Below are 19,542 nucleotides of genomic sequence, written 5' to 3'. Positions count from 1 at the left end.
GATGGTCCTCAGCACAGTTGGCTGCCAGACTCAGCCTCAGTTAGGTCTGCCCGGATGCTGGTGGGCAATGCCGGGTCCTGGCACAGCTGGCTGCAGGACCCAGGAGGTCCTGGGGCTGGGTCTTGCCCACTGGTGGGTGGGGTTGGGTCGTGGGCACACTGGTAGACAAGGCTGGGTCTCCACATGGCTGGCAGCTGGCCTGGGGGCCCTGGGATTGTTACAGACTGGCTGGTGGGCAGGTAAGCCCCCTGTGCTAATAAGCTAGAGGAGGACTCCAAAATGGTGCTTGCCCACACTAATGTCCTTGTGGTAGAACAAGCTCCCCACGATGGCTGCCAGCAGCATCTGTGTCCCCAGGATGAGACCCAGTTACCTCCTGCCTCTCTGGGAGGTTCTCCAAGATCAGCAGGTGGGTTTGACCCAGGCTCCTTTCAAATTAGTGCTTCTGCCCTGGGTCCCAGAGCATGTGAGATTTTGTGTGTGCCATTTAAGAGTGGAGTCTATATTTCCCACAGCCTTCTGGGTCACCTGAATATAAGCCCTACTAGCCTTAAAGCCAAACATTCTGGGGGCTTGTCTTCCCAATGCAGGACCCCCAGGCAGGGAGCTCAGTAGGGGGCTTAGACCCCACACTCCTTGGGAAGAACTTTTGCAGTTATAATTATCCTCCTATTTGTGGGTCACTGACCTGGGATGGGAGCATGGGTCTTGACTATACCATGTCTCCACCCCTCTTAACCATCTCATTGTGGTTCCTTCTTCGTATCTTTAGCTTCAGAAGATCTGTTCTGCTAGTCTGCAGAGCATTCTCACTGATAGTTGCTCTGTAAATAGTTGTAATTTTGGTGTGCCCGTAGGAGGAGGTGAGTGCGGGTCTTCCCAATCTGCCATCTTGGACGGTCTCCTGTATCATCTAAATGTTAAGTTCCAGGGCCCTAACTTTTAGCAGCAGTCTTCTTTGTTCTTTAATGCTATTAGTGACTTCAGTTAAAACGTGATATTAGCTGATTGATAGGTTATGTTTTAGCCATTAATGCTAATTTTTAGTTCAGTGATTACCTCAATTAATCAGTCTTCTAGGTGTCAAGCTCCCTTATAGATGTTAGCAAAAAAATGAACAAGGGGTAGGGGAATGGCCTCATCCAGGTCCTCTTCCCAGGACCATGTGCTGCTTTTGTGCATCACCATGCAGCTACAGGGCGGTAGTTCTGGTCCTTGGCAAAGTAGGGAGGTCTGCAAGGGCACTGTGTGTGCTCTTGCTTTTACTGTACATAGTTCTCTCCTCTTTCACTGGTAACATTCAACTGTTTCAGGTGTACAAAGTTCTTCCAAAATAAACAATCTGATGTTAGCAATTATTACTAAATGATAGATTTATATATTGGGAGTTATTTTCTTCAAGTATTTACATTTTAGACTACTCTTCTCTATGGAATGAAAATTATTTTTTTTTGTTAAAGGAATTTAACGCATTTCTAAGCAGAGAATTCGTGATATGTTGCCTTATCATTCCCAGGAAAGTTTACCAAGTGTCTACTGTGTCCCTGTCATCACTGGGTGGTAGGAATACGGAATAAACAAGACATGATCATCACTACCCAAGTAGTTGTGAATAGCTATTTAATTATAATTACGATAAACACTATGAAGCTGTACATAAAGTACTATAGAACATATAATAGGGAGAGGTAACCTGAGACTTCCTTACCTTCCTTGATTTTAATTCACCTCCTCTCTCCTTTCCATGCATAGTTTATGACTATTCGGAGTATTTTTCATTTTTGGCAGCTTTTTTAAAATGTGATTTTTAAAATACAACTAAATACAACTAAGTTTTAAAAAAACTTAGAAGTTGAAGAATACTAAAAGGAACTCCTGTGTACTTTTTGCGTGGGTTCACCAATTGGTGTCCTTTGATCTGGAACATTCCTCACCCTTTCTTTTTTTGACCGTGACATTATTGAAGAGAGCAGGCTAATTATTTGGTAGCTTGTCCCTCAGTTTAGGTTTGTCTGAGATTCCTCATTATGACTCAGGTAGTGCATTATTTGACAGGTTCCTTATCTGTACATGTTTGAACTATAAAAACAAGTTTAGAGTTTGAGATTTATTTAGGTATGATTTGTGTTTTCTTAAACCAGGAAAAAAAATTGAGGACATAACTGTCATGGGGTTATCTTTTCTTTACTCAGACTAGTTTAGAAAACTCTTACAAACCTCAGTGATTCATATTTTTCATTTTTTGTTTTAAAGACAGATGCACATTATTCCATACTGTCACTTCTTCTATGTCTGTCTGATTCTCCTTCAAACAGCAATTATGTGGAAACACCAAGAGATAAAGAAGTGGGTATGTTACCAAATGCTTTTCATATATATAACAAATAAAAGAGAAATTGGTTTTATGACTTAATTACCAGACTTTGAGATTTTATAAAAAGTTGTAAAAAAAAATCTGAAACTAAAATATTTCTGTTGTCTTAAGTGCAATGGTAGTTGTAAATTTTCTTTTAAAATATGAGTTCTGACTTTGTAAGTTAAACTTTCAGTTATATAAAGAGAAAAATCACTTTTGAAGATAAAGAAATTAAATTTTTAAATGTATTAGAATGTCAACTTATTGAGTGTGTCAATATTTTTGAACTTTCATTTCCCAAGTGTATTTTATTATGAGTTTTGTTAGACTTTTTACTGTAATTTGGGGGTTTTTTCCCACATATTTTTGATCAAGCTGATGAAATTCTTCTGATGTATTTTAGAAAAGAAAGACGATTTCGACTGGGGAAAATACTTGATGGAAGGTGAAGAAATTGACCTTGGCCCAAATGTAGACACACCAGTAAGTAGCAGTGGTTTTGCTACTGAAAATATAAATACATGCCAAGTTATTTAGATGATTTTTATGGGTCCTTCTGCCCTACAGCAACTTATCTAAAACAGGAACACTCTTCACTAAATTAGAGTGGTTTATTATGGAAGTTTTATTAAGATTTTGCACCCAAACATCGGTACTAGGAAGTTGATCAGAAAATATATGTATCCCTTAAGGAGCTGTAAATCTTGGGATTTTGCCACCAAAACGAATTCCATCCTATAATAGTAACTTTCAAGACATGTAGAAAAAGGTTTTATTTGATAAAGTTTTTGCTTTTCTTCTGAAATTTTCTTGATCTTTTAGTCTAAATAGCTCCAGTTGTTAGGTGCTCTAAGGGTAAGGTGTATTGCCTTCTTTTAATCAGAATTGGTCTGAAGAAAGTGAAGATGAAGATGATCAACAGCCTTTAAGCAGAGAGGACTCTGGGATTCAGGTGGACAGAACACCATTAGAAGAACAAGATCAAAACAAAAAGCTGGGACTTCAAGTCAGCTGGAAAGGTAGTGTGTGTTCTTAGATACTGGCATCATTTTCTGATAGAAGAATTCTCTAGAAGGAAAGGCAAGCTTTGAGAATCAGTTCCATGTGGTTTAAAATATTGGTAAGCTCTGCCGTCCTTAAAAACAAACCTTTTTAAACCATTAGTAGATCTTTCTTCTGTAGTGCCTAAGAAGTAGCTGTATAGAATTAGTGTTGAAAGGGCATTTACAGTGCAATTTTGGTCTTTTTTTAATATAGTTCTGAGAACTTTGTTAGTCCTAAATGGTTGTTTCTTTTCTTTTCTTTCTCTTTTTTTTTTTTTTGAGAAGGATTGGCTTTGCTAAAGTTAGTGACTAAATAAAAGGAAAAGATCCATACAATTTAATTTTAAATTTGAATGTCTGCTTTTCCAGTTTTTAGTAAAAAAAAATATGAATTGGTAGAATCCAGAAAGAGCTGGAAACAACCTTAGAGATTAGAACATCTAATCCTACTTCTCATTTTGTAGATAAAAAACAGAGGCGTGGTTACAGTGTTTTTCCCACGGTCACAGCCGGGAAGCTAACCCCAGAAGCTGCGGTCTGTGACCTAGCCCTGTTCTTTGTACCTGAACCTTGCCAAATGCACATAAAGTAGTTAAAGCTGATTTAGCATGCTAACGATTTTCTGCTTTCTTTTCTCTTCCCTTTCTTTTTCATTCTTGAATTGGACCTTTAGGGTAGAGTGTGGGTTAATCAGCTCAGAGCGTGTGAGCAGCAGCAGCAGCCCGTGCAGGGCCTTTTGGTTTAGTTTATTTCTTTTCTTCTGCCCTTTCTGATTCTCACTCCCCTTTCCTTTTCTCTGCCAGCCCAGTGACAGGCTCCTGTTCTAATGTATTTGATATCTGTTCTCAAACATGTTGAGTTCTTGTAAAGTACATTGTTTTGGTTGGTTGTATTCCTTTTTAAAAATTACATACTGGTATTATGCTATGTGTAAACTCTGTTCTGTTCTTCTTTTCATTTAACTCTGTTTTAATCTGTCCATGTCACTCTGTGAATATCTCTTCTGTTGCTCCTAATGGCTGAGTAGGATGCTGCAGTTTGCAGTACCTCATTTCTGTAATTGCTTCTCTTGTGGACAGGCCTGAGCTGCCTTCAGCCATTCTCCCTAATGCCATGCCCAATTATGGACCTGGTCCACAATCTCATCCCTACTTGATTAGGACCCCGCCTCTGATTTGGTCTGCTGTTTTCATTTGCATTTGTCTGACTACACAGGATAAGTACTTGGGATCAGTCTTGCCCCTTCTACGATGTATCCATTGACATCCTTTGCTTGCTTTTCTTTGGAGTTTCATGTCGTTCTTGCCCATCCCCACACTTCAGAGTTCTTTGTATATCTAGATAGTAATTCCTAGGTTTTAGACATTGCAATTTTCTTCCTCTAGTTAGTCACCTGTATGTTCATGGTATCCTTGAAACAGAATCTGTGATTTTAAAAAATATCTTATTGTACTCAAATCTGAATTTTTCATGGTATGGTTAGAATTTGGGCCTTGATATTTTTCTCTAAAAGAACATTCCCCTGTATTTTCCTTCTGTTTGCTTTTTTAGAGCTTGTGTTTAGCTCTTTAGTGACCACCAGATCCTCTTTTATGTATGAAGTGAGGTTAAAAGGTCCAGCTTATTTTTCTCCCGTGTCATGAGCAGATTTCCCAACAGTCCATTCTTTCCACATTGCTTTGTGGTTCTAACATCATTATGTATCTATACACTTATTTATTTCTGAACATTCAGTTCTCTTCCCTGAGTGTGAGTTGTGGAGGAACAGACTTTTTATTTTATATGGCTTTGTACTATGTTTCAACACATAGAAGGCAAGTTTCCCCCTCACCGCCTTTACTCTTTTTCAAAATAGGCTTAGCTATTTGTGGGCTTTTATTCTTCTAAAGACATTTTAAAAGTTCCTTTTTAAAAATCCAGCTGGAATTTTTATTGGGATTGCATTGAATTTATAGATTTAGCTTGGGGAGATCTGACATCGTTACTATGAAAATATCTGCATTTATTCTAATTTTTTAATGTCTTACCAGATTTTGGAAATTTTCTTTGTAAAGACCTTAAGTCTTTGTTAATTTCTATGTATGTTAATAGTTCTTATTGTGAATAGTGTCTTTTTTTGTTTTATTTATTGCTGGAGTAGGGGGACACTTGTTTTTTGTAAATTGTTCTTATATCCAGCATTCTTGCTGAACTCTCATACTGCTTATATATTGTTGATTCCATTAGGTTTTTTGTGTAGACAATCAGTATTGTTTGCAAATATTGACAGTTTTATCTCCTGCCAGTTCTTTTTTTTTTTAATAAATTTATTTTATTTATTTATTTATTTTTGGCTGTGTTGGGTCTTCGTTGCTTTGTGGGCTTTCTCTAGTTGCGACGAGCAGGGGCTACTCTTTGTTGTGGTGCACAGGTTTCTCATTGCAGTGGCTTCTCTTGTTGCAGAGCACGGGCTGTAGGCTTGTGGCCTTCAGTAGTTGTGGCGCGTGGGCTCAGTAGTTGTGGCGCACGGGCTCTAGAGCACAGGCTCAGTAGTTGTGGTACACGGGCTTAGTTGCTCTGCGGCATGTAGGATCTTCCCAGACCGGGGCTCAAACCCGTGTCCCCTGCATTGGCAGGCAGATTCTTAACTACTGTGCCACTAGGGAAGCCCCTCCTGCCAGTTCTTATACCTTATATCTTCTTAATGACATGTTAACCATGTCTCTTTCCTGGCCAGCCCTCTAGTCTGCAGAGGAAGCAGTGGCAATGAGCGTGGGTTTCCTGGAGTGGTTTTTATCCCAAGAGGGTTGCCCCTGAAATTCCTTAATTAAGTGTGATAGTTTTTGGCATAGGTTCTGGATATGTGTCCTTTGTAAAATTAAGACTTTTATTCCTGTTTTTCTAGGAGTCTTTAATTATAAATAAGTATTGAACTTTATCAAGTGCTGTTCTTTATCTGTGAGATAATTCTATAATTCATCACTTTTACTCTAGTACTTTACTGATAGATTTTTTTGATAGTGAATCATCCTTGAATTCCTGAGCTAAACTTCCTTGATCATTCTGTTATTTTTTTACTATAGTATTGGATTGGGTTAGCCTTTTTTAATTTAGAATTTTTAATCTTTATTCTTCGATGAATTACTTTTTCTATCATGTCTTTATCTGGTTTTAGAAGCAGGGTTATATTGGCCTCATAAAATGTTAGACAGCTCTCCCTTTTTCTGTTTTCTACAACAATGTGTATAAGATAGCTAATCCTTCAAACCCTACTACTAGTCCTGAGGCTTTGGGGGTGCTTGGGGACATCTTAGGTTACCATTTTCAATTTCTTTTATGATTATTGAATTATTCAAGTATACTGATTGTGTCTTTTTATTCATGGGTCATTTTAAAATCGAGTAATTTTTTTTTTTTTTTTTTACTTTCTAGCAGTGACAATTAAATTTTGTATGTCTGTGTGTGTGTGTGTGTGTGTGTGTGTGTGTGTGTGTGTGTGTGTATGGTTTTAAGTAAATGATTATATATATAAATGTTGTTGGGTAGCTGTTATTTTAAAGACCCTTTGTCAATTGAATATTTGAATGGAATCATAAGTCCAGATATTGTAGCAAAGCTGATCAAGTATTTTGTTGTTAACTCTTATAACTTAAATGTAAATAAATTCCCTTCCACTAGATGAATCAGATGCCCGAAGCTGGCTGGAACAACATGTGGTCCGTCAGTACTGGACAGTCAGGTCCTCGAGGTTTCCTCATAGTTTACATTTGCACTCCAATCTAGCTGCTGTCTGGTAAGAAGCTATTTTCCATTTCATGTGTTGATAGAGGAAACTTGGATGTTTTAATATTTGGTTTTGAATTATGACTTAAATGCTTTCTTGAACTTTTTTTTAACAGTTTTCAAAATTGAAGTATTGAATTTACAGTGTTGTGTTAGTTTCAGGTATACAGCAAAGTGATTGTTATACATACGTACATTTATATATGTGTGTGTGTGTGTATATAATCCTTTTTCAGATTCTTTTCCATTATGAGTTATTACAAGATGTTTAATATAATTCCTTATCCTATACAGTAGGTCCTTGTTGTTTACCTGTTTTATATGTAGTAGGGTGTATATGTTAATCCCAAACTCCTAATTTATCTCTCCCCCCGTCTGCTATCCCCTTTGGTAGCAGTTTCTACTCTATGCCTATGAGTGCAATTATGTCTTATAAATAAGTTCATTTCTATCATTTTTTTAGATTCCACATATAAGTGATATCGTGATATTTGCCTTTCGCTGTCTGACTTATTTCACTTAGTATGATAATCTCTAGGTCCATCCATGTTGCTGCAAATGGCAGTGTTTCATTCTTTTTATGGCTGAGTAATATTCCATTGTGTGTATATGTGTGTGTGTGTGTGTGTGTGTACCACATCTTCTTTTATCCATTCATCTGTCCATCTTTTGATGTACATGTAGGTTGATTCCCTGTCTTATCTATTGTAAATAGTGCTGCTATGAACATTGGGGCTCTGTTTTTAGTTTTTTAAGGAACCTCTGCACTGTTCTCCATAGTGGCTGCACCAATTTACATTCCCACCAGCAGGGGAGGAGGGTTCCTTTTTCTCCAAATCCTCTCCAGCATTTATTATTTGTAGACTTTTTTTTTTTTTTTGGTAGGACGCGGGCCTCTTACTGTTGTGGCCTCTCCCGTTGCGGAGCACAGGCTCCAGATGCACAGGCTCAGCAGCCATGGCTCACGGGCCCAGCCGCTCCGCGGCATGTGGGATCTTCCTGGACCGGGGCACGAACCCGTGTCCCCTACATTGGCAGGCGGACTCTCAACCACTGCGCCACCAGGGAAGCCCTATTTGTAGACTTTTTAATGATGGCTATTCTGACTGGTATGAGGTGATACCTCGTAGTTTTGATTTGCATTTCTCTAATAATTAGTGTATTGAGCATTTTTTCACGTGCCTGTTGGCCACTTGTATGTCTTTGGAGAAGTGTCTTTAGGTTTTCTACCCATTTTTTGATTGGGTTGTTTGTTTTTTTTCAAATTAAGCTGTATGAGCTGTTTATATATTTTGGAAATTAACCCCTTGTCATTTGCATCATTTGCAAATATTTTCTCCCTGTCAGTAGGTTGTCTTTTTGATTTGCTTATGGTTTCCTTTACTGTACAAAAACTTTTGAATTTAATTAGGTCCCATTTGTTTATGTTTCTCTTTATTTCCATTACTCTAGGAGACGGATCCAAAAAAATATTGCTGCGATTTATGTCAAAGAGTTTTCTGCCTATGTTTACCTCTAGGAGTTTTGTAGTGTCCAGTTTTATATTTAGGTCTTTAATCCATTTTGAGTTTATTTGTGTATATGGTGTTAGAGTCTGTTCTAAATTCATTCTTTTACATGTAGCTGTCCAGTTTTCCCAGCACCAGTTATTGAAGCGACTGTTTTTCTCCATTGCATATTCTTGCCTCCTTTGTCGTAGATTAATTAACCATGAGTGTGTAGGTTTATTTCTGGGCTTTCTATCCTGTTCCATTGATCTATGTGTCTGTTTTTGTGCCAGTACCATACTGTATTAATTACTGTAATTTTGTAATATAGTCTGAAGTCAGGGAGCCTGATTCCTCCACCTTCATTTTTCTTTCTCAAGATTGTTTTGGCTATTCAAGGTCTTTTGTGTCTCCATACACATTTAAAATTTTCTTGTTCTGGTTCTGTGAAAAATGCCATTGGTAATTCGATAGGGATTGCATTCTGTAGATTGCCTTAGGTAGTATGGTCATTTTAACAATATTGATTCTTCCAGTCCAAGAATACAGTATATCTTTCCAGCTGTTTGTGTCCTCTTCAGTTTCTTTCATCAGTGTCTTACAGTTTTTGGAGTACAGGTCTTTGCCTCCTTAGGTAGGTTTATTCAGAGGTATTTTATTCTTTTTGATGCAATGGTAAATGGGATTGTTTCTTTAATTTCTCTTTCTGATATTTCATTGTTAGTGTATAGAAATACAACAGATTTCTATATACTAATTTTGTGTCCAGCAACTTTACTGAATTCATTGATAAGCTCTAGTTGTTTTCTGGTAGCATCTTTAGGATTTTCTTATATATATTATCATGTCATCTGCAAACAGTGACAGTTTTACTTCTTTTCCAATTTGGATTCCTTTTATTTCTTTTTCTTCTCTGATGCTGTGGCTAGGACTTCCAAAATTATGTTGAATAAATGTGGCAAGAGTGGGCATCCTTGTCTTGTGTCTAATGTTAGAGGAAGTGCTTTCGCCTTTGAGTATGATGTTACTGGGCTTATCGTATATGGCCTTTATTATGTTGAGGTATGTTCCCTCCAGACCCATTTTTTTTAGAGTTTTTATCATAAATGGATGTTGAATTTTGTCAAAAGCTTTTTCTGCATCTATTGAGATGGTCATGTAATTTTTATTCTTCAATTTATTAATGTGATGTATCACATTGATTTGCAAATGTTGAATCATCCTTGCATCCCTGGGATAAACCCCACTTGATCATGGTATATGATCCTTTTAATGTATTGTTCAAGTCAGTTTGCTAGTATTTTGCTGAGGACTTTTGCATCTGTGTTCATCAGTGATATTGGCCTGTAATTTTCTTTTTTTGTGATATCTTTGTCTGGTTTTGGTATCAGGGTGATGGTGGCCTCGTAGAATGAGGTCAGAAGTGTTCCTTCCTCTCCAATTTTTTGGAATAGTTTCAGAAGGATACGTGTTAACGCTTGTGTTAACGCTTGTCTAAATGTTTGGTAGACTTCACCTGTGAAGCCATCTGGTCCTGGACTTTTGTTCGTTGGAACTTTTTTAAATTACTGATCCAATTTAATTATTGGAAATTGATCTGTTCATATTTTCTATTTCTTCCTGATTCAGTCTTGGGAGATTGTACATTCCCAGGAATTTGTCCATTTCTTCTAGGTTGTTTTATTTTATTAGGCATACAGTTGCTTGTGGTAGTCTCTTGTGACCCTTTGTATTTCTGTGGTGTCAGTTGTAACTTCTTGTTCATTTCTGATTTTATTGATTTGGGCCTTCTCTCTCTTTTTTTCTTTTTTTTTTTTGATGAGTCTGATAAGCAGATTACCAAATTTGTTTATCTTTTCAAGGAACCAGTTCTAAGTTTCATTGATCTTTTCTATTATGTTTTTGTCTCTATTTCATTTACTTCCACTGTGGAGCTTTATGATTTTTCCTTTTACTAACTTTGGGTTTTATTTGTTCTTCTTTGAGTTAGGTTTGTATCACTATAAACATCCCTCTTAGAACTGCTTTTGCTGTGTCCAGTAGATTTGGATCGTTGTGTTTCCACTTTCATTTGTCTCCAGGTATTTTTTTATTTCCTCTTTGATTTCATCAGTGAGCTGTTGCAGACTGTGGTTTTCTTGCTTCTGGTGTCTGCCCCCTGGTGGGTAAGACTGGTCCAGGGGCTTCTTCAGGCTTCCTGCAGGAGGTACTGGTGCCTGCCCACTGATGTGTGAAGCTGGGTCTTGTCCCTCTTGTGCGCAGGGTTGTATCTGTGGGCATGTGTAGGGGTGGCTGTGGGCTCAGGAAGTCTAGGCAGCCTGTCTGCTGAGGCGAGGGGCTGTGTCCCTGCCCAGTTTGTTTCATCTGTGGCATCCCCACACTGGAGTCTACAGCCTACTGGGTGGGACCAGGTCTTGGTGCCAAGAGGTCAGCCTCCATGAGAGCTCACACAGGTGAATGCTCCCTGATATAGCCACCACCAGTGTCTTTGTCCCCAGGATGAGTCACCAGCCATCCCCCACCTCCCCAGGAAACCCTCCAAGACCAGCAGGTAGGTCTGGCCCGGGCTCCTATCATATTGCTGCCTTTGCCCTCAGTCTCGGTGCTCATGAGATTTTGTTTGTGCCCTTAAGAGTGGAGTCTCTATTTCCCTCCATCCTGTGGAGCTCCTGCAGTCAAGCCCCACTGACCTTCAGAGCCAAATGCTCTGGGGGCTCCTCTTCCCGGTGCCAGACCCCCCAGACTAGGGCATGACTCACGTGTGGGAGAACCTCTATAATATAATTATTCTCCGGTTTGTGGGTCACCCACCTGAGGAGTATCAGATTTGATTATATCATGAGTCTGCCTCTCCTACCTGTCTTGTTGTGGTTCCTTCTTTAATATTTTCTGGTATGTTTCAGTGTTTTTTATCAGTTTTTCTTTCCACAGTTAGTTGTAATTTTTCTGTGCTCATGAGAGGATGTGAGCTTAGGGTCCTTCTACTCTGCCATCTTGGCCGCTCTCCTCAGTCACTTATTCTTCATAACACTTTGCACTTGCCACTTAACCTGTGATCAGTTCCTCATCGAACTAGCTCCGTTTGCCTGATGAGCAGCAAGCCAAATGCTGAAACTCCAAGGTTTGCAGCAGAAAGGGTTTATTCACAAGACAGCCAAGTGAGAAGGGAAAACAAATCTCAAATCTGCTTTTCCTTGAAATTTTTAACAATTCCAATTAAGCAAGTTTTTTTGTTTGTTTGTTTCTTTGTTTTTTTGCGCTACGGGGGCCTCTCACTGTTGTGGCCTCTCCCATTGCGGAGCACAGGCTCCGGACGCGCAGGCTCAGTGGCCATGGCTCACGGGCCCAGCCGCTCTGCGGCATGTGGGATCTTCCTGGACCGGGGCATGAACCCGTGTCCCCTGCATCGGCAGGCGGACTCTCAACCACTGCGCCACCAGGGAAGCCCTAAGCAGTTTTGTTATTTAATTATTATTTTTAAAGTGAAATTATTTAGCTATAATCTGTCTTTTGATTTGTTATTTTCAAAGTGAATGGATTGGTTTATATTAGGCCATTTATTTGATTTCTGTTTTAGTGTACTTACTGCAAAAATAGTTACTATTTTTCCAAAACAACAATACATAGTTTTAAATATTTGCCTAAGTCAGCAATACACTTAAAATTGCTCTGAAAGTGCTTCTCTGAAAGTATTTCAGTTGACTTGTGAAAATGAATATGGGAGGAAATTTAAAGTATGTATTATGTTTATTTGCTTATCGATTGCTGGTTAAATTACCACTAAATTACACATATTCTTTGAGACTTCTACTTTTACTTAATGAGAAATCTTCTCATTGACATTTGATGTTTGTTATTTAATAGGGACCAACACTTGTACACCAGTGACCCATTATATGTTCCAGATGACAGAGTTTTTGTTACTGAAACGCAGGTTATTCGGGAAACCCTGTGGTAAGACCTGTTAACCTAATTCATAGTCTAAAGACTTTATTAATGAGAAGCAGAATTTTGGTTTTCTGAAGAAAGGTGTTTGAGGGTTTTTCACATGCATATTAGAAATAGGCCATTAGGTATGAACCCAAGTCAGATCCCTGTGGACACCTAAATTTGGATTGGGAGACTCAGTAAGCCCAAACTTTAGAGTCGACCATGGAGATTTTGGTATATTTACCTCTTTTCCATTTAAATACTGTCATATATGATTTAACCAAGATTAGACTATCACTTTTTAGATATCTGAATTCAAGTTAAGGTTTCTAATTTTCTGCTTGCTGCTTTTTAGGCAGAGCACATCAGTGAGAGTTACCTGTGCCCTGTACCTAGGAACCAGGAATCTCAGAATTTAGACTGTGTTCACACAAAAATGAAGATGAAGAATGTAACATGTAGTGCTGTTACTACTGAGATTTCCAGTTTCTGGTTCTCTCTGCCGTAAAATTAATACTGACATGCTTAAAAGTGGGAAGATCTGTTTGGACCATCACGTATGTGAGGAAATGTTTCGACAATACTGTTTTGTACTTTCTTAAAGATGGTATTGAAATAATCAGTCTTAAAGTAATCAGATAAAAAGACTGATGTCTTCTATTTTCTAATTATCTGACCTCTTTGTCCTCCCTTACCCTCCCCTTCTGAATCTTTTATTAAAATTTCTTAGGCATTACTGTAGTGTATATTTTTCTAAACTTAAAGTACATTCATCTTTTTATTTCAGGTTACTTTCAGGGGTAAAAAAGCTCTTTATATTTCAGCTGATAGATGGAAAGGTAACTGTGAGGAACAACATTATAGTAACTCATTTGACAAATGTAAGTTATTTGTATTTATTGTAATTAAAATTAAATAATAAGATTTATGTAAATCATGGTTATGTAACTTTAGAACATTTTGCAAAATTAAAATTAACTATTAAATATATTTAAGTTCCAAAAGGCAAAATTAAGTTTGTATTTTTATAGTGCTTAGAGAATTCTTTTATATTGTTTGTGGTGTTCATATTTAGTTTTGATTTGTATTTTCTGTCATTCTTTATTGGGAAAGCTGTCTACTGTAATTTTTTTGCCTACAGTACATTTACTTTATGTGTTTTTAAAGAGTGTAAGCCACAGTTCTATATTTTATAAAAATTAATGCTTACACTGTTTCCTCTGAATGTAAAACTAAATACTCGTTTTATTACTTTGTCTTTTACTAAGCATACTGTTTAAAAAAAATCACAAAAGAAATATTTTACAGTGAGGGGATATTAATTAGAATGCCTACAGAAGACTGACTTTAAATCATTCTGGTTTGCTTCTGTTGTAGAGCTGTTTACGATCAGTGCTAGAACAAATAGCAGCATATGGCCAGGTTGTGTTTCGACTCCAGGAGTTTATTGATGAAATCATGGGGCACAGCTCTGAAAGCATGTTACCTGGAAATGGTTCCGTTCCTAAGAAGTCGACAGAAGCACCTTTTAGAACATACCAGGCTTTCATGTGGGCCCTGTACAAATACTTCATTAGTTTCAAAGAGGAACTTACAGAAATTGAGAAGTGCATCATCAATAATGGTATTTAAATATTCTTCCCTTTTACGCATAACACACGTAACTCATATTTTGAATGCCATTTAGGTTAATAATTGATATAAGATTTGAAAATTACCTGGCAAATAAGTAATTCTCCTGAATACACTCATTTTTTTAAATTATTTTAAATTTGTATTTTTAAGCCATTCATATCTCTAAAAATCCAAGCAGTATAGAAAGATTTACAGTGAAATTTTTTCGTGCTGCGTTAGTTCCCCAGCCCAGAGACAACCAACTGATCTATTTCTTGTACATCCTTCCAGAAATAATTTAGACATATGCAAGCAACATGTATTCATATACACATGCCTAGTAGTCTTTTAACTGCTCTCTTCAAATTGCTTTCTAATTTAAATTTTGAGGAATATACCGTACAAGTATTTAAAGAGCCTCCTCATTCTTTTTTACATATTGAGCATCTTATTGTATGGATGTATCATAGACCAGTCCCCTTTTGATGGACATTTGGGCTGTACCTGATCTTTTCCTGTTGGCAACAGTGCTGCAGTGATAACCACTTACATATAAGTAATTGTACACATGTGCACCAAGTTAGCTATAGCACAAATTCTTAAGAGTGGAATTGCTAAGTCAAAGGGTATGTGATGTCATATGTGATTTTAGTAGATATTGCCACATTGTTCTCCACGGAGGTACAGATAAATAACTTTACACCCTTGCCAGCAATATATATGAGTACCCGTTTGTTCCCAGTCTTGCCAGCAGTGTGTTATCAAACTTTTGGGTCTTCATCAATATGACAGGTGAAAATGGTAACCCAGTACAGGTTTTCCCCCTCAACTTTTATTTACAACTAATGCAAAAAATAGTGCATTGAAGTCCCATGTTCCCATCACCCAGCATCCTCCAGTGTTGACACCTATAGGACGTTATCAAAACTAGGAAATTGACATTGGCACAGTACATTAACTAGTCTGCAGGTCTGACATGGGTTTCACCAGTTTTGCAGGGCCTTGTTTTTTGCAAGGAGGTATCTTTCTGCCGTTCTTTTACATTTTATCACGTGTGTAGATCTCTATGACTGCCTCCATATTTAGGGTTCAGAGCTGTGCCATCCTGACGAAGGGACTTGCTCTTGTTGCCTTTAGTAGTCACCCTCTCCGCCTCCCCTCACTAAAACAGGAGCCCATTGTAGTCTGTTTTGTATTTGCCCAGAGTAGTTTTATTCTGCATTCATTTTTCATAAGTGAGGTTGAGTATCTTTCTGTATGTTTAAGAATTGCTTGAATTTCCTTTTCCATGAATTGTCACTTCCTTTATTCATTATTTTTCTGCTGAGTTGTCTTTTCCTTCTTTAGGGGGTTCTTTTTGGGGAGAAATCAGTTCCTTGTAACATGAGATTAAAACCTGCCATCCTGGGCTTCCCTGGTGGCGCAGTGGTTGAGAGTCCACCTGCCGATGCAGGGGACACAGGTTCGTGCCCTGGTCTGGGAAGATCCCACATGCCGCGGAGCGGCTGGGCCTGTGAGCCATGGCCACCGAGCCTGCGCATCCGGAGCCTGTCTTCTGCAACGGGGGAGGCCACAACAGTGAGGGGCCCGCGTACTGGAAAAAAAAAACAAAAAACCAAAAAAAAACCTGCCATCCTCCGGTTTGCCATGCCTTTCCATAAGTAGGTTAGCATTTATATCACATTTTGAATGCAGATATTTTTCCTTGCTAATGAGTTTGATTTCTTGATATTTGCAGATACTACAATAACTCTTGCAATAGTGGTGGACAAGTTGTCACCTCGATTGGCTCAGCTCAAGGTTCTGCACAAAGTGTTTAGTACTGGAGTAGCAGAAGTTCCACCTGACACTCGAAATGTCGTTCGAGCATCTCACCTGCTCAACACCCTGTACAAAGCCATCCTTGAATATGACAATGTTGGAGAAGCCTCTGAGCAAACTGTATGTGGGGATCCTTGTCTAGTCCACCGTGTGTGACTAATTCTGCTCAGCCATAGGAGTGGTCAATAGCCTGTCATAGATATTTGTAAAAATAGTATGTCAGACAGTTGTTGTGAGTTTTCAAATTAGATTCTAAATTTGAGGCTGTAGGAAACTAGCTTTTCATCTATAATTGCCAAGATCACCAGATGGATGAGGCAAGAATAAAACAACATAAAAGCAAGATGTGAAAAATACCTAGCTGATTTTTATAGATATTTGTGATAACTCTTTCTTAAATAAAAATACAGATCTATTATATGAGGTATCTAGAGTAGTCAAATTCATAGAAACAGAGAAGAGAATGGTGGTTACCAGGGACCGGGGGAGAGGAGAAAATGGGATAGGTAATGGGTACAGAGTTTCAGTTTTGTAGCCTGAAAAAGGTTTAGGAGGTCTGTTTTCAAAACAATATGAATACATTTAACACTACCAAACTGTACACTTTAAAATGGTTAAGACAGTGTAGTTTATATTATGTATTTTTTTACCATAATTTTAAAAAATACAAATCAAGACTTTAATCTAGAAAGCCGCATGTTTCTTTGGGCATATAATTTAGGCGTTTTGCCTAGTTTATTGGTGTGACTCTTTTTCCTCACCATTTTGATACTGCATTTCAGTAAAAAGTTGATTTCTTTCAGCTCTGTAATTTCTTTTTATTAGGAACTATAGTAGAACAGAATCACTTCCTTGTTGTTAATGGACATTTTGCTAATAGCACTATTTGGATAGGATAACCATATACCAGTTTGGACTGTCCAGTTTAGACCTGTTGTCCCTGGGTAACTTTCACTCCTAAGAGGGTCCTGCTATGGACAATATGGTCTTCTCATATTTAGGTGAGGTTTTTCATAAGGATTTTATAGCATATGGTTAGGATTTTTAATTTCTTACTTTGTTTCAAAAAACATAGAAATTGGATCACTTTTTAAAAGGTGCTTCAGAAACGCTCGAACCTCATTTAATCCAGAGACGAGGGAGTTCTGAGAATGGATGTGCGTGCTGCGCTGTCTCCTCAGGTCTCCTTGCTGTTCTCACTCTGGGTGGAGACCGTGCGGCCCTACCTGCAGACTGTAGATGAGTGGATCGTGCATGGGCACCTGTGCGACTGTGCCCGGGAGTTCATCATCCAGAGGTGAGGGAGGCACAGCAGGAGCTGGCTTTACCTCTCTTCTCCCATGTGGAGATCGTACACTTCTGTTAGCTTCACCTGATCCATAGGCAGGTTCTCTTGCATTTTTATAGAAGACATCAGGTACCAGTGCAAAAATATTTTTCAAGTTTTATGTCAATCACAGCTTTGCTTATTAGCAGATTATATATTTGAGTGATAGTGTGTTTTTGGCTGGCTGGTATGGTGAAAGACACACTGAGTTCCTTAAAATGAATTAGGTGATGTCAGATGGCTTCATTAAAGGGAACCAATGGGAATAAATTATCTATGAGACAAAAGGTGTGAAAATATTACAGAATATGCCTCTAATATATTTATTTCTCCTAATTAGCTGCTCTTTTTACCTTTTTAGTATAATATTTAATAAAACAATTAAGGAAAATCTTGATCATCATAAAATCTATGATGATTCCCCTTCACTTAATTGATTTTTCTGAACAGAATCATGGAAACTGCAATGTAGAACTATTTGCACTCTCTTAACTCAGTCTTAAGTTCTGCACTCTGTACAGATACATGTTTATTGTTTTGTTTTAATTTATTTATTTATTTTATTTTTGGCTGCGTTGGGTCTTTGTTGCTGCATGTGAGCTTTCTCTAGTTGTGACGAGTGGGGCCTACTCTTCGTTGCAGTGCATGGGCTTCTCATTGCGGCGGCTTCTCTTGTTGCAGAGCACGGGCTCTAGGCATGCGAGCTTCAGTAGTTGTGGCTCGCGGGCTCTAGAGCACAGGCTCAGTAGTTGTGGTGCATGAGCTTAGTTGCTCCACAGCATGTGGGATCTTCCCAGACCAGGGCTCGAACCCATGTACGCTGCATTAGCAGGCAGATTCTTAACCACTGCGCCACCAGGGAAGTCCCTGGATACATGTTTTTATTGATAGCTATCCATTTAACTCATCAGGGAGAGTAACTTAGAGCTACAGAAAGGTAACCCTGTTTACACAGTGCTCATATAAGAGAACTGGCCTTTCTTTAGCTGAATCTTGGGTCTCATTATGTCTTGTTTCTTCTGTTGCACATGAGGATTTTTGTAAAAACGGGATTCTGGCTATCCTTAGGGGTGATGAGTACACCTTGTTTCATTGTTAAAATAGTCCAGTGGAAATAGTTGTGGAAAAAAAGATGTGGAATTCTGGAGTTTACTTTCAGAGGAGATGGGTAAACTTTTATTCTACCTTTAAAGAGAACCAAATTAATTATATTTTGTTTAATTCCAATTCAGGAAACTTTCTGCATAGTTAGATTTTACCTATGCCATTCAGAGTATTTGTCCACTTTTCTATGTTAAGCTGAAGTCAGGTAAAACATCTGTCCCATTTTACCTAAAGATTGCATTGTTTTACTAATAATTGATATTACTGTGTTTTGGAATGTTTGGACAACATGACTAAGCTAGAATAGATATACTGTTGTTTTTAAGGAAGAGAAGTTAAAGTTTAAAATTCTTTTGAATCCCTGTAGAAACAAGAATGTTCCGGTAAATCACAGAGACTTTTGGTATGCAACTTACACGCTATACAGTGTATCAGAAAAGACAGAAAACGAAGAAAAAATGAGTGATAACGCTAGTGCGAGTTCTGGCAGTGATCAAGGGCCCTCCAGCAGGCAGCACACCATGGTGTCCTTCCTGAAACCCGTCCTTAAGCAGATCATAATGGCTGGCAAGTCAATGCAGCTGCTGAAGAACCTGCAATGCATGGAGAGCACCACGTGCCAAGCCACAGCCAGAGGTAACCCCTTAGTGATGGAGCAGCTGCTCCAATCTTCACGCTTGCCATTCTGAGATATGACATTATTTTGCAGTTTGAAAATTATCAAAGCCTTTTATTTTCATGGAACTGATCACCATGATCAAATTGATAGATCATGCTGCTCTGACTGAAAAAAGATTGTCCTCGTTGGAAACATTTATCACGGTGTTTGAAAGGCAGTGATAATACGTTCCACATGCATTTTACTTATTCTTGATGCCTTAGGACTGGTCCTTTAACAATAATTCTCTGGTATTTCTTAATGCAGAGCAGCATTTGGCACCTGAGGACATGAACTCTTTCAGATAGGAATTTGTTGGTGAGCGGTTCAGACTTGAACATAGATTTTGAGAAAATCTTGATATAATTTCTGGTCTTTTTGGATGTAATTTAAGCAGTATACTTAAGGTTTTATCAACTGACTAAAAAGGCTTTGAGAGG

At 38.3% G+C, this 19,542-nt stretch overlaps 1 protein-coding gene across 4 annotated transcripts in view; it reads left to right on the top strand.

Annotated features, from left to right (window-relative positions):
* Positions 1–19,542, top strand: part of TUBGCP5 (tubulin gamma complex component 5) — a 60,808-nt gene that overhangs the window by 25,144 nt on the left and 16,122 nt on the right. For all 4 annotated transcript variants that reach the window (XM_089916971.1, XM_022590500.2, XM_022590502.3 and 1 more), the window contains 10 exons: positions 2,254–2,350; positions 2,760–2,839; positions 3,240–3,375; positions 7,057–7,171; positions 12,513–12,602; positions 13,366–13,459; positions 13,956–14,202; positions 15,931–16,133; positions 17,195–17,310; positions 18,812–19,080. In XM_089916971.1, coding sequence (XP_089773097.1) covers positions 2,254–2,350; positions 2,760–2,839; positions 3,240–3,375; positions 7,057–7,171; positions 12,513–12,602; positions 13,366–13,459; positions 13,956–14,202; positions 15,931–16,133; positions 17,195–17,310; positions 18,812–19,080 — 1,447 coding nt within the window. The remainder of the gene's footprint in view (positions 1–2,253; positions 2,351–2,759; positions 2,840–3,239; positions 3,376–7,056; positions 7,172–12,512; positions 12,603–13,365; positions 13,460–13,955; positions 14,203–15,930; positions 16,134–17,194; positions 17,311–18,811; positions 19,081–19,542) is intronic.

This window comes from Delphinapterus leucas, chromosome 8 (assembly GCF_059928025.1).
Source record: "Delphinapterus leucas isolate spDelLeu-1000000601 "Yukka" chromosome 8, BTC_Dleu_Yukka2, whole genome shotgun sequence".
Taxonomy (NCBI): Eukaryota; Metazoa; Chordata; class Mammalia; order Artiodactyla; family Monodontidae; genus Delphinapterus; species Delphinapterus leucas.
The sequence above is the reverse complement of the archived record's forward strand: the minus strand, read 5'-3'. Positions and strand labels throughout refer to the sequence as shown.